Here is a 13,603-nt window from a genome sequence, read left to right on the forward strand (position 1 = left end):
AGTTAGTTTGTTTGTTAGTTATTTAGTATGTTAGTTGGTTAATTTGTTAGTGTTTTAGTTAGTTCCTTAGTTTGTTTGTTTGTTAGTTAGTTTGTTTCTTTATTCAGTAGTTAGTTTGTATGTCGTTTATTAGTTTGTTTGTTCGTAAGTTTGTTCATTCATTCATTCATTCGTTAGTTTGTTAGTTATTTAGTTATTCAGTAAGTTAGTAAGTTGGTTAGTAATTAAGTTGGTTTGTTAGTTTGTTTGTTCATTCATTAGTTAGTTTGTTAATTTATTCATTAGTTAGTTAGTTAGTCAGCTTGGTTGTTTGTTTCCTAATAACTTAATAAGTTTATTAGTTCGTAAATTGTTTCGTTAGTTAGTTAGCTTGTTCGTTGGTTAGTTTGTTCATACATTCATTTGTTCATTTGTTAGTTATTTAGCTAGGTCCTTAGTTTGTTTCTTCGTTAGTATGTTTGTTTATTCATTAATTAGTTTGTGGTTAATTAGTTAGCTCGTTACTTCACTCATTACTTAGTTCGTTAGTTTTTTTTTTTTTTTTTGCTAGTTATTTAGTATGTTACTTTGATCATTTGTTAGGTATTTAGTTAGTTCCTTAGTTTGTTTATTTGTTTGTTTGTTAATTTATTCATTAGTTAGTTAGTTAGTTAGTTTGTTTGTTCATTTGTTCGTCCGTTCATTTGTCCTTTCGTTCATTTATTACTTAATTAGTTTATATGTTCGGTTGTTCATTCATTTTTATTAGTTATTTAGTATGTCAGCTTGTTCATTTGTTAACTATTCAGTTACGTCTTTGGTTTATTCATTTATTTGTTTGTTTGTTTATTAATTACAGAAGTTAGTTCGTAGGTAGTTTGATAATTAGTTTGTTAGTTCGTTAGTTGTTTTGTTTGTTACTTAATTAGTTAGATTATTTGTTAGTTAGGATGCTGTGTTCTTGTCACTTGACCTCACTATGTTAGACGTTTATGTCAGAGAGTGGCGTCTAGTTATTTTAGAAATAAAGATGCTTGTTGAATTTTTTATGTTGTTGTGTACAAATGTCTTAACATTTATCAGTCTGATCAAATAATGAATCAAGAAAGAGTTCAATATCAATTCCACTTCACTCTCGTAATAGAAGTTGAAGTCAGGTGCACAGACTCTGTTACATGTCTTTACAGTGCTTAGTATATGGGAAATTTTTGTTTGTTTTGCGCCTCATAAATTCAAGCAACAGCCCTGAGGAAACAATATTTTACACTTTTTACCAAACATAGTAGGTCATCCAGGTATTCCATGCATAAAGAAAATGTACATGCTGTGCACAGCATGCATACTGCAGTCTTTAAAAATAGCATACCCTCTTGCGGTTAGCATTGTCTAGCTCAGGATCAGCATGATTTTTAGATGCTGTGTTAGGTTAAAAAGAACGGCAACTTTTACGTGACTCGAGACACCTGCGTTCATTTCTATTTATTGCGCTGCATCTAGTTTTTTTTTTTCCGCGCAAGAACGCATTTAGTTTGAAAGGCCCCTTAATCCCCATTCATTTTCATAGTATCAACAAAAAGGATAGCATCAGCATTTTTTTTTTTCTCTTGTGTTCCACTGAAGAAAGAAAGTCATATGGGTTTGAAACAACGTAATGTTGAGTAAATGACAACAGAATTTTTTCATTTTTGCGTAAAGTAGTCCTTTAAGGTGGACTATACGGTTATTAAAGCATATTGAGCAGATTGCTCCCTCTTTAGTTATGCGCATCTGGATAAAACCATTGGCTTCCCAAAGAAAGAATGAGCCAGTAAAATGACAGTATCCACAGATAGCTCATTCTTTATTTAAATAAGCCAAATAAGGCACCACTTGCAAATATTGAATACTCACATATCTCTACCATACCTGCCATCTTTGCTATGTGACCAGCTGAGCTGCCAAAATACATTTACATATGGCAGCCAAAAAGCACAAACCAACAAATAAATAAGTCCAGTGCATATCGGTTCCTGACAAAGTGCTCCCATCTTGCAAAATGAGCTGTGTATTCTGATGCTGTACGGATGCAGAATGCAGAATGAAGGTGTCTGGGGTCATTATTTATTCACTCAGATTAACTGTGGTGAAAACAGCGGGCGATTTCTCTCACAAGCATTCATTTATTGATGCACAGGCACACAGTTATGTTATTCTGCTCCCCTGCCGAGCTTTATATTCCCCACCCCCCCATTGCTCACCCTTTGATCCGTCTGTCTGTCTGTCTGTCTCAAGGACATCAACTGGAAATATCTTCTGCATGATAACTTATCAATTTCATAGACAAATGGCTTTGAACAATTGTGTGTTTTATGTTTTATCATGATATGGAAATTTGTAACAAAGAAAGAAAGGTTGCTCCTTTTTTACTGTATGATTTATAATTAGTGGTCTTGCTTAGTTAAGCATCACTACAGAGCACAACAGTCTGGTCCTGGAAGTTAAAATCCCATTGATTTTTTTCCATAGGGGAATTTATTATTAACGATAACTTTAAGAATTACTGTGAGCTCCGAGGTTGTTTATCAATTGTATATTATTCTGTTGAAGGCATTAGTCCCTGTTTTTCAACGTAAATTTTTTTAAATCATGTTTAATAGTAGAATTCTTATTGAACAACTACATCACCCATGATCCTGAAGGGAAACGAGCATCCAATCAGAGAATTGCGGCTAACAAAGTGCAGCAAAAGAGCTCTGCAGCGAACGCCCACTTCCATGGCGCATTGCGAATGACGCAATTGTGTCGGCCTCCCTACACTCTCAAACTACTTCTATGTTTGTTTATATCTGTATTTTTTGCAGTGGATTTAAAATATATTGATTCTATACTTATAATCAATTTTAAATCAATCGTTTTATATTACTCCATTGTTTTTAATTCAATTACATCATTTGCAATGCTTCATGGGATTGTAGTTCATTCCCTCATTAAAGACGTTAAGTAAACAGTCTTTGTCTTTTTGTCAGATTTTCAAAAAATGTTTTGCGTCAAAACAAGGTTTGTAATGTTGTGATTCACCTCAGAGCTGGTTGGTTTTGTTTATGGCTTAGAACGCTTTTATAAAGTTATTTACAAAATCCCAATAGAAATAAATAAATGGGAAAAATACTTCTGTAACCAAGATGGCTGAAAAAGTGGGTGGGCAATGTTGCGCTCTATTGCTATTGCTGATAGATAGGGTAAGGGTTCTTCAAAACCCCTAACCCTAAGTAATAAATTAGTGCATAACTCTTTCTACTTAGCAACATGTTAATTTTTTTAAATGACTGTTTATTATTTGCTCGATAAGTTATTGTCAGTTTACATATATACAATGATATTTCAAGTAAAAATGCTTATTTGTTTCAATATTCTTCTTTTAACATTTGTATTAATGACACTGAACATGGATTATGGCACTTTGTTATATTACTAAGTGTTATTTAATGATGGTAAACAATATAGAAATAATAGTAAAAAAACATTTCATCCAACCCAGCCATCTGATCATGTCTGTATTTAAAGCTCACTCTCTATGCTTAATCAAAGTCTTAACCTATCTGACTTGCCTGTGCTTGACCCATTGATCTCAAAGGCTGATGCTTATGGCACTCTGAATGTCGCCATGGTGACCAATATTGAGACTAGATAATAAGATCAGATAACACAAATATTAAGACTACATTTTTAGATTTTCTCAAGAAAATATAAGTGGTGCTTGTTCATGCAAAATTGACAATTTCTATGCTAGGACATTGTGGGTGGTTGCCAGGGCATTGCTATGTGGTTGCTAAGGTGGTTGCTTACTGGCCCAAGTCATACCAGCCAACTACAAAGACTTTATGATATATTTGTCCCTAGAAATGGCTTGACCCCCTATTTAAATGTAAGTCTACAGGATTTATTTACTAATTTTATCATCCACAAATCATCTGATTTTTTGACCACACAGAAAAAAGCACAGACATCTCCTTTGCTGTTCCATGGAAGAAAGAAAGTTTTGCATCCCTCTTCACTGTCTTTCAATTGTTTTTCTATTAGGGATGTGCACAAGTAATCGACTAATCAAGTACTCGTTCTGCACTAGCTAGTCAACTATTAAAAACACTACTCGAACATCGCACATTTATTTTCCTTTGCGCATTTGACTGCCGTGGACCACGTTGAATTATCCTGTACTTTCCCTCTGGATCTCTCCCCAAATCTTGCAGTTGCAACTGACTCCACTGAGGGGCGCTATGGATGTGTGTTGTCGAGGTGTTGGATGAGAGAAGGAGGCATAATGACGTCTTTGTGTGTTTTCAAGCAAAGTCAAATGTGGCAATACTCATAGTATTTGCATTCTTATTGAATTCTATTATATTGGTATTTGGTTCTTGTTGGAGTCATGCATACCCACGGACAAGGATCTGTTTTTATGGTGGAAAGGAACTGTGAAGCGGCACAAGAAACTCGGATGCTTATCAGCTTCCATTTAAAAGCTTGCATTACTTGTTTTTTTTTTTTTTTGTTTGTTTTTTTTTTGTGTGGATTAGAATACTTGACTACAGAGTTACTCGAAAATGGCCATCTCTATTTTGTATATATATATGCACTAGATGGACGTCAGTTGACAGTTGCGCAGAGTCTTGCATAAATGCCGTATTTGTAGACATTGTGTCAAATTTCAACTTTTCAAAACATGTCTTGAGACAGCTATGTTCTGTTCAGTTTGTTGCACTGTGACTAGACTCCTTTTGGTGCAAGAAAGTTTACTCATACAAAGTGTCCTGAAAAAGCAGGAGATGTGTTAGAATATATTGTCTGTGTTTCACCAGCTTGGCCTTTTCTGAACGCCCTCTTATCACCTTCTTGACCAACATCTGTAATAAAGGGCGCAGGGTCAATACCTAGATTTGCAGCACAGTTGTGTCTTCAGGCTTCTCTGCGGGTTTCGTAATGAATCATTTATGTGAGTAAAAGGCTGTCTGAGCATCTGATCAATCGCTGGACCTGTTTCTGATAGACGAGATTTGAGCATTCTTTGCATATTTAGGCATTGGAAAAGATTAAATTAGGAGATCATTATCAGCCCAAAGAGAGCTCGATTTCCGTAATAGTAACTTATCTTTTGTTCTGTTTCCACTGCAGCTATACAGGCCACGTGGTGGGGAATGGACTGCAAGCCCAGAGACATAATCCAGAGATAAAAGTCAAAATTGCTGATCCAGTTCTGGTAGTAGTGAAGAAAAGGCTAGAGCACTTTAACCAGGTAGGTCCATCAAAATCTCAGTTTGGAACATCAGTAATGCAACATATCTGATCCATCCTGTATGATAACAATGAACTGCACATTTGACTCAAAAGATATTTGTTTGGATGTATAGTTCTAGTGTGGTCCAGAATTGGATGTACAGCATATAGAAATTTGATGTTGTTTTTTAATTTGTTACAATCACAATTTAACAGTTAGCCCCCTCTACATTAATTAATTGGAATTTGAATTAAATTGGCCACGACCCACAAGAAGGTGAATTGAAATATGAATTGGAATAAGACAAGGAATTTACTGACTGCAATACAAAGGAAATGTTTCACGACAAAACAGAATTACATCATTAATAAATTAAAGACTAATTATACATTATATTCCATGATAAATTTTTCGCAAAACATTAGACATATTTCTCTGAACTAAGTCAAATTAATTAGGTGGCATTAGTCTGTGCTGTTTTCTAATTGGTTTTCTATGTAAACATGATGGACATCTTTGAACGCTGCATGGCGTGTTGATGTTTCTTCAATATTTCAAGTTAAAATAAACATACAGCACCACAACAATCACGTTGTTCGCAGATAACGCTTTAAAAATGAATATTGACATCAACATTTGGGGTAAATTAGAGTATTCTGGGAAGTTAAGAGTTCTTTCATGGTTATTTGTTATGAACATGGGAGCAGATTCTAACATTCTAGGCATTATTTACTTTTATCTCATCCGTTTTTGTCAAGTGCATCAATTTAATAAATTCACTGATACATTGAGAATTTATTACCTCTTATAATAATTAAATCAACATCAATTTGATGCCAAACTATGTGTAACTAGGACCATAATAGAATATTAAGAACTATAGCAGAAAACAAAATAATTCATTGAGAGGGCACATTTTGCCCCCACATTCTGAATTTTTGGGGCATTTTTGGTGGCATTTCTGCCTCAAGCCCACCTTCATTTCTGACCCTGGTTCCAGTATAAAAGAATACAAAAATACACTGACTGCATTTACTGTACATGCCTTTTTACTGTACATGCATCTTTTTTATAATGTTGCATCTTGTTTGCTACCTAAATTCAAATGTAAGAATATGAAAGGCATTCTAAACTCAGTTCTGAATGGCACACAACCCTTCTATTCAGATATTCTCTAACCCTAAGCTCAACAAAATCTGAATGTTTGCTTTGTGAGCCAAGAAGAAGACATTAAGAACCACAAGAAATGCATAATTTCAAGTTTGCCCACCAAACAAAAATAGTCTAGGCCTACTAAAAGGGGTCCGCCGAGCCAGCGCACATGATGAGAGTGGTGAGGCAGTATCATTAGTCCTGGGTTTGCTCTGTGATCAGTCTTCAGCAACATCAGACCAATCATCCCCAATGGTGCATTGAAGACCTCCTTGGCATGATGACAAAGTCAGTCGCTGCTGCAGCTGCATTTGGGAGGGGATGGAGGGCAGTTCAGTTGGCCCTCTGGAAGCCATTTTGTAATGTCTTTCATTGCTCCATTAAAGCCAGACTGTCTGTTTCCACATTATGTACTAAACCTGACCCAACCCTGGCTTAAAGCACTGCCGAGTTTGTATGGAGAACTTGCGTCATTGGCAGGCAACAAGTTGGGAAAGTACAGTAGAGTTGTGTCAGGGGTTGAGAAGTCCACGGTGAGGCTCAGCTAAAGTTCTCACACAATTTTTCACTGACCAGTAACCTGTTAATTTTTAGGAGCCAACTAGAATTTAATTCACCAATCCTAAAGTAAAATTTGAACAACTAAATGGTACAGAAATTTTTCGGTACCCTGATATTGACCTCGTTCTGCCAAATTACTGACAAGCTCCTATCAGATATGTTTGCATCAGTTCAAATGTGTTTACCTTTTCCTGTGGCATTACTAGTGCATTGTGCAAGCAGCTTTAGAGACACGGGTTCTTGTCCAATGGAAACCAGGAAGTAATTGCATTCACATAATCAATGATGAACGCAATTCAGGGGTTGCGTTTTCCCACAAAAATTTTATTTTTACTCCATTGACGGTTAGATTTAGGGTTGGGGTTAGGGTTAGGGGATAGAGTTAATAAAATCTGCATTCCTGTTGACTGTTTTACATCATTTATCACTAGGCTTGGCATCGATACCATTTTTTACATATCGATAATCTGAAGATTTTCTTGAAGATTATCGATATATTTCGGGATTTTTTTCAGATATAAATTGGTCTGTTCGTTGCACAGTTGTCTTTGTCTTTTCAAACATATTTCTCAACACAACTTTGGAAAAGTGTGAGTGGCAAGATTAATGAAGTGGGTGCATTCTAAAATGGCGCGTTCTAAAATTCGAAAATTATTTTCTACGAAGGAACATACACACACACTGCGGGCTCACCGTCTCCGGAGGCTGTTAAAAATTCTGTAGTGCCATGGAGCTCAACTTGCATAGTTTCACATTAAATTTGACCCAAATTATTATGAAAGGACATAGATTATTTACTCCTGTCATTATTTACTCCTGGATGAAATATTGTGTATAAGTATCTTTCAGTCTACACAATGTATTTTCAGTTACAAGTATATAGTTTTGTGGTTTGTCAGCTTGAATGAAAGTCCTCTTCAATGCTACATACAGAGAAATTGCAAAATAAATGATTAACCATTTCTAATCATTCAGTTTGCAGTTACACCAGTTTCATACACTAACCTGCAAACTCATCAATGTCACTTTGTTCATTCTTGAAGAAGTACAAAAACCTTTGTAACTTTGGACTGCCATCAGCTCATATTGTGTGTGTGATCTGTCTCTTGTCCATGCCGCAACCACTTCTAATTTAAATGTCGGCTGATGTTAATATATCGATGCCTCAAAAATGTATAGAAAATAATATGCCGAGCAATAACCGATATATCGATGTTTTATGACATCACGGTTTACCACTTAAAATTCAACTCGATTTTGGCGACACTCTGTGGACATTTCACTGAGACTTACTTATGCCCATATGTTTAACGACAAATCCAGCTTCGACCACTGGGGGCAGTGATTCTTATTTCGGTAAGCACAGACCAATATCAGCTGAAGAACTTTCAACCTACTGTCGCCGAATTCACAGTGAGATCAGTCTGCACAACCATATAGAAAATATTTTAAGCAAATATCTACATTGGGAACCTGATTATAATGGTGTACAGATCCATTTCAGAATTCTTTGTTTCTGATGTATATTAAGTGTCCTGAAAAGGTAGGACATGCGTTAGACACTGAACAGTACAGAAAGAGTGACAAAGGATATTATGACATTGTACCTGATGTCTTAAGTTACACAAATGTCCTCAGAGCTGTATTTGAACTTTAACATAATGAGCTCTGATGCCTTTTAAAGTAAAAACCAGAGATGTGGGGCTTTATGATAAATCTTAAACAGAGAATGAAAAGACATACAAAATATTTAAGCAAATAAAAGAGTGATTAGCTGGCCCATACAAAATCTGTGCCCGAAGAACTCAGTAGAAACTCATCATTCAGCTTACAAAGAATGTAGTACACCATTTAACATATTTTACCATGTTTGCAGGAAAAACATCGCACAGAATTCCATAGATTGTCCAAAAAAAATGCAAAAAAGGCACTATTTTTACATATCGCAAAAACTTCCTGGTGAAATGAACACTAGAGGCGCTATAACAATGACTTGTATTCTCTTTCACACAGATCACTGGAAAAACGGCAGATTATCTGTTCATAAATACTTACTGTTTGCCCTGTTCCTCACGCAATGCTATCTTATGACATCAAAACACTTTTATTATAGTGCATGGCTTGTAAGGTGATACATTTTAACGTTTGCATTACATAACCAACAACATATTCAAGCTTGTTCAAGTGCGATTAAATTGCGTGGTAGCTCAACTGGTAACTTGCACTTCCGATGCAAAGGACCGGTGTACGAGTCCTGAATAGTACACGACTTGACGCGTGAGCCGAAAGTGTCATGGAAGCACCACAAAATGACATGGTTGCTTCATCATTTGCATTTTTCATCTCACATTTGCTTTTATATGACACTATCGATTAGGTTTAGGTTTCAGGTTTGGGGTTGGGAGGTCGGTTTTTTTGATTTAAAAATCTATTGAGCATTAACCTTAAAGGTGCAATATGTAAAATATTTACTTTACTAAAGCATAAAATTATCATAATATGTTATCAGAGATTTAGGAAACATGCTAAGTTGAAACACTGGCTTCTCCGAAAACAATGCTACAGCCAGTATATTCTACTTTGAAATGTCCATTCCAGGCCGGAATTTCTGTTTGTGTTTTGGCCTGTGTGATCCCGCCCACTGCCCATTTCTCAATAGTATTTCGACACCCCAGGTTGCTAGATTTAAAACAAGTTAGAGGGCAAACACAGCGCGCTGCAGCCATGGAAGCCAGCAATACATTTAGCTAAGACAAAAGAACGACAAAAGAACAAATGACTTGGACAAGAAGACTCGAGAGGTGAACTAATCATTTCTGTTTCCTGTACAGCGCCAGTGCGGTTTTCACCTAACAAACGAACGGAGGTTGCGCAATGCGCATGCTCGGCCAACACAAAATTAATGAATCACTTTCTGAGATTACTCGTTCTTCTGAGTCACATAAAAGATACGTTCAAAATGAATCGTTCATGAACGACCCATCACTAGTACCCATTTTAAATGCTTGATGTCAGTGTTACATATTGCTCCTTTAAAAGGCTCATCTGTTTGGATAACAATATAATTCGCTTTTAGCACCACACCACCACAGTGGACTTTTCACCTTGGAACTGCCGTGTGTAAGGAACCACGTAATATAATTTCACAAAAATGTCAAAACGAAAGTCAGCAGATTCTGTCTGGGCCTTGGGATGAGCAAAAGACATTCCAAGCACAGCTTGATTCAATGTGTATTAATAGTTTTCGATAAAACAATATTGCAGCACTATGCCCCAAGAGTGAGTCATCTTGCCCTATGGGGAAGATTTACACCTTTCAAGGATGAGTTTACATCAGAGGTCCTTATTGTTAGTTTTTTTTTTCTAAATCTTCTGTGCATCCTTTAGCTTTAAGTTTACAGTGTGATGTAATACTCTTTTGCATAAAGATAAGTTATTTATGAGCCCTATGAGCAAAAACGGCGAATGAAGAAAACCGTGGGCTCAACTTATGAGCCAAGATGTGTCACGAAGCGATTCTAATGAGTATGAATGCTTTCATAACCTGCTATCTAATGTATACATATATCACGCAAACTCATATGCATACGTATAACACATGCAAGTGGTTGTGCATGTCATATTTCAATGCAAAGTCCAGGTTGTTTAGTAATTGTTAAATTGATAATTCACCCAAAAACAAAAATTCTGTCATTATTTATTCACTGTATGACTTCTGAAGTCATATGTGCTACTTTTATGGACTACTTTGTATTTTGAAGACTTATACAGTGTTCTGTCATCCTGTTTGAAGCTTAACAAAGATATTCACTAGGAGTTGTTGTTTTGTCAGAGCCTTTTGTTTACCATGGTAAAAAAAAAAAAAAAAAAAAACAGCATATGGGTTTGAAAAGACATGAGGGTAAATATTCACAGAATTTTCATTCTTTAGGTAAATTATTCCTTTAAAAGGCAGCAAGGCAGCGAATGCTCTGTTTTATTGCAAGGCAGTTTGTTTGTATGCAAAATGTGGATGAATGATGCATCTGTCTAACTGACCCCTGCCAAACTTGCCTCTGTATTGCTTTCCTTTGATCATTAGAGTCATCTCGGTCAAGTTGATTAGGTTATGGCACTGGATGAGGCTTGTTGTCAAGGAGATGCAGTTAGACAACAAAGACCCCCCTCAACCAAATTATCTTATTGATCCAAATACATGAATAGTGTCCTAAAGCTCTTGCGCTCGCACATCTGAGCCCTGCCACAGGTGTAAGGGAATTTGTTTTCCAATTGGCTTGCATTTGTGGAAAATATTTAAGCAGAAAAGCAATCACAGGCCAAGCTTTTTGAGATAAGATAGATGCTGTTTCAGACACTATGTTTGATCTACCACATAGAGATTTTAGTATGTGGCAAATTTTGCAGAGCAGTTGATTGCGTAAAGAGTGTATGTTCTTTTCACTGCAAATAATACAATAAAAAAATCAATATATAAATATTAATATAAAATAGAAATAAATATAAAACAACTATAAAAAATATTACAGTAAAAAAAAAAAATATATATATATATATATATATATATATATATATATATATATATATATATATATATATATTATTATTATTATTAATAAAAATAAATACATATTTAAAAAACAATAAAAACAATAAAAAATTAAATTTTATGTGAACAGTTTTTATGATACAGTATCTGCTGGAAAATTTTTAACTGCTTTACACTGCTTTAAAGTCAACATGAAATCGAAATTTATCCCATTTACTTTCTCACGTAATATTCATTTCATTTCATTGTGTACAGTTCATCAGTGCACAACATTCCAAAGAAAAACAATAACATGTTCTTCAAGTTTTGAGACTTGAAGAACAGTGTCACTGTCATGTTCATGAAACCAGTTTGAGACGACTTTTGCCTTGTTACATGGTTCATTATCATGTTGGATGTAGCCATTAGAAGATGGGTAAATTGTGGCCATGAAGGGATGAACATGGTCAACAAAAATACTCAAATAGGCTGTGATATTCAAGCAATGATTGATTGGTATTAATGGGCTCAAAGTGTGCCAAGAAAACATTCCACACACCATTACATCACCACCAACAGCCTGGACTTGTCATGGTCCTGTCACTCTGTCAGTCTGGGTTTTTGTCTGACAGGACCGTGGCATCATTGTCCCATGTGTTTCGTTGTCTGTCTTTATGTGAGCGCACGGTTTTGGTTGCATTCCCTGCCATGTGCTCTTCGGTCTGTCTTGTTTCATGTTTCTGGATCCTTACTTCCTGTCTGGTTCAGGTTCGGTCTGTGTCGGGATCCGGACACTCATGCTTCATGTCTGTCTGTTAAGGATGTGTGGGCATCGTGCTTGTGTCATCTTGGCAGCATGCCCTCACGTCAATAGTTTATGTCTGTCTCTTGCGAACACGGGTGCGCCTCGCATCGTGCTCGCATTGTGCTGCGCACCCGGGTCGCGAGCTGTCTTCATGTTGTGCTGAGGTTCGGTCACTTCAGTCTAAGGTGTCGGGTGTGTGTGTGGCCGAACTCTCGCACAGGTGTCCTGTCTTGTTTTTGTTGCCTGTTGCGTGCATCGTGTGGTGTTTGCCTCGTGATGTACACTCAGGTTTCGTTTAGTGTGAGAATGCCTGGCATCACTTATTTTGGAGTTGCTACACATTCTCTCATCTTGTTTGTCAGTTGGCATGGATATATATTGCCTTATTGTCTTGGCGATGTGCGCTCATGCCATTCGGGTGTTTTGTTGTCTTGTGAGAGCACGTTGGTTTGTTTTGTTTTTGTATCGCCATGTGTCTCTCTGTCTTACGTCATATCCCGCCTCCTTGTTTGCCCATTATTAGTTTATTTGTTACACCTGCCCTGCATTAACCTGTTTGATTTCCTTCCCTATTTTAGTCTCCCCGTGTGTGCTGTCCAGTGCCAGTTCGTCTTGTGTATTCGATCTGTCTCATCCAGTCGGTCTTGTCTGTGGTCAGTCCCTGTTGGTTGGTTCGTGTTTATGTTTATTCCCTATCCTTACCCAGTCCGGTCGGTCCTGCAACCAGTTTCCCCTGCCAACAGCCTGGATTGCCTTTTTCCTCTTCGGGATTGTTTATGTGCTTTTCCCCTCGTGGGAGTTTGTTTATATTTGCTTTTATTTTCTGTACAAATAAATTCCTGTTTTTTGTGAACTCTGTGCTTGGGTCCAGAGCCTCTCTCATTCCCTACATCCTGACAGAACTGTTGACACAAGGCAGGTTGGGCCCATGGATTCATGCTGTGGGCGCCAAATTCTAACCCAACCATCTGTGTGCCTCAGCAGAAATCAAGATTAATCACACCAGGCTAAGTTTTTCCAGTCTTCAACTGTCCAGTTTTGGTGAGCATGTGCCCACTGCCTGACAGAAGTGGCTGACTGAAGTGGAACCTGATGTAGTCTTCTGCTGTTGTAGCCGATCCGCCTCAAGGTTCGATGTGTTGTGCATTCTGAGATGATATTCTGCTCACTAAAATTGTAAAGAGTGGTTATCTGAGTTACTATAGCCTTTCGTCAGCTTGAACCATTCTGGCCATTCTCCGTTGATCTCTCTCATCAACAAGGCGTTGCCGTCCACAGTACTGCCACTGGATGTTTTTTATTTTTGGCACCATTCTGAGAAAACTCTAGA

The 13,603-nt window shown here is 36.8% G+C and overlaps 1 protein-coding gene across 1 annotated transcript in view; it reads left to right on the forward strand.

The window, feature by feature from the left end:
- Positions 1-13,603, forward strand: part of LOC127437927 (glypican-5-like) — a 64,554-nt gene that overhangs the window by 28,482 nt on the left and 22,469 nt on the right. The window contains exon 7 of the mRNA XM_051693095.1: positions 5,128-5,248. Within this exon, the coding sequence (XP_051549055.1) occupies positions 5,128-5,248 (121 nt within the window). The remainder of the gene's footprint in view (positions 1-5,127; positions 5,249-13,603) is intronic.

The sequence above is a fragment of the Myxocyprinus asiaticus genome, chromosome 49, assembly GCF_019703515.2.
Source record: "Myxocyprinus asiaticus isolate MX2 ecotype Aquarium Trade chromosome 49, UBuf_Myxa_2, whole genome shotgun sequence".
NCBI classification, from domain to species: Eukaryota; Metazoa; Chordata; class Actinopteri; order Cypriniformes; family Catostomidae; genus Myxocyprinus; species Myxocyprinus asiaticus.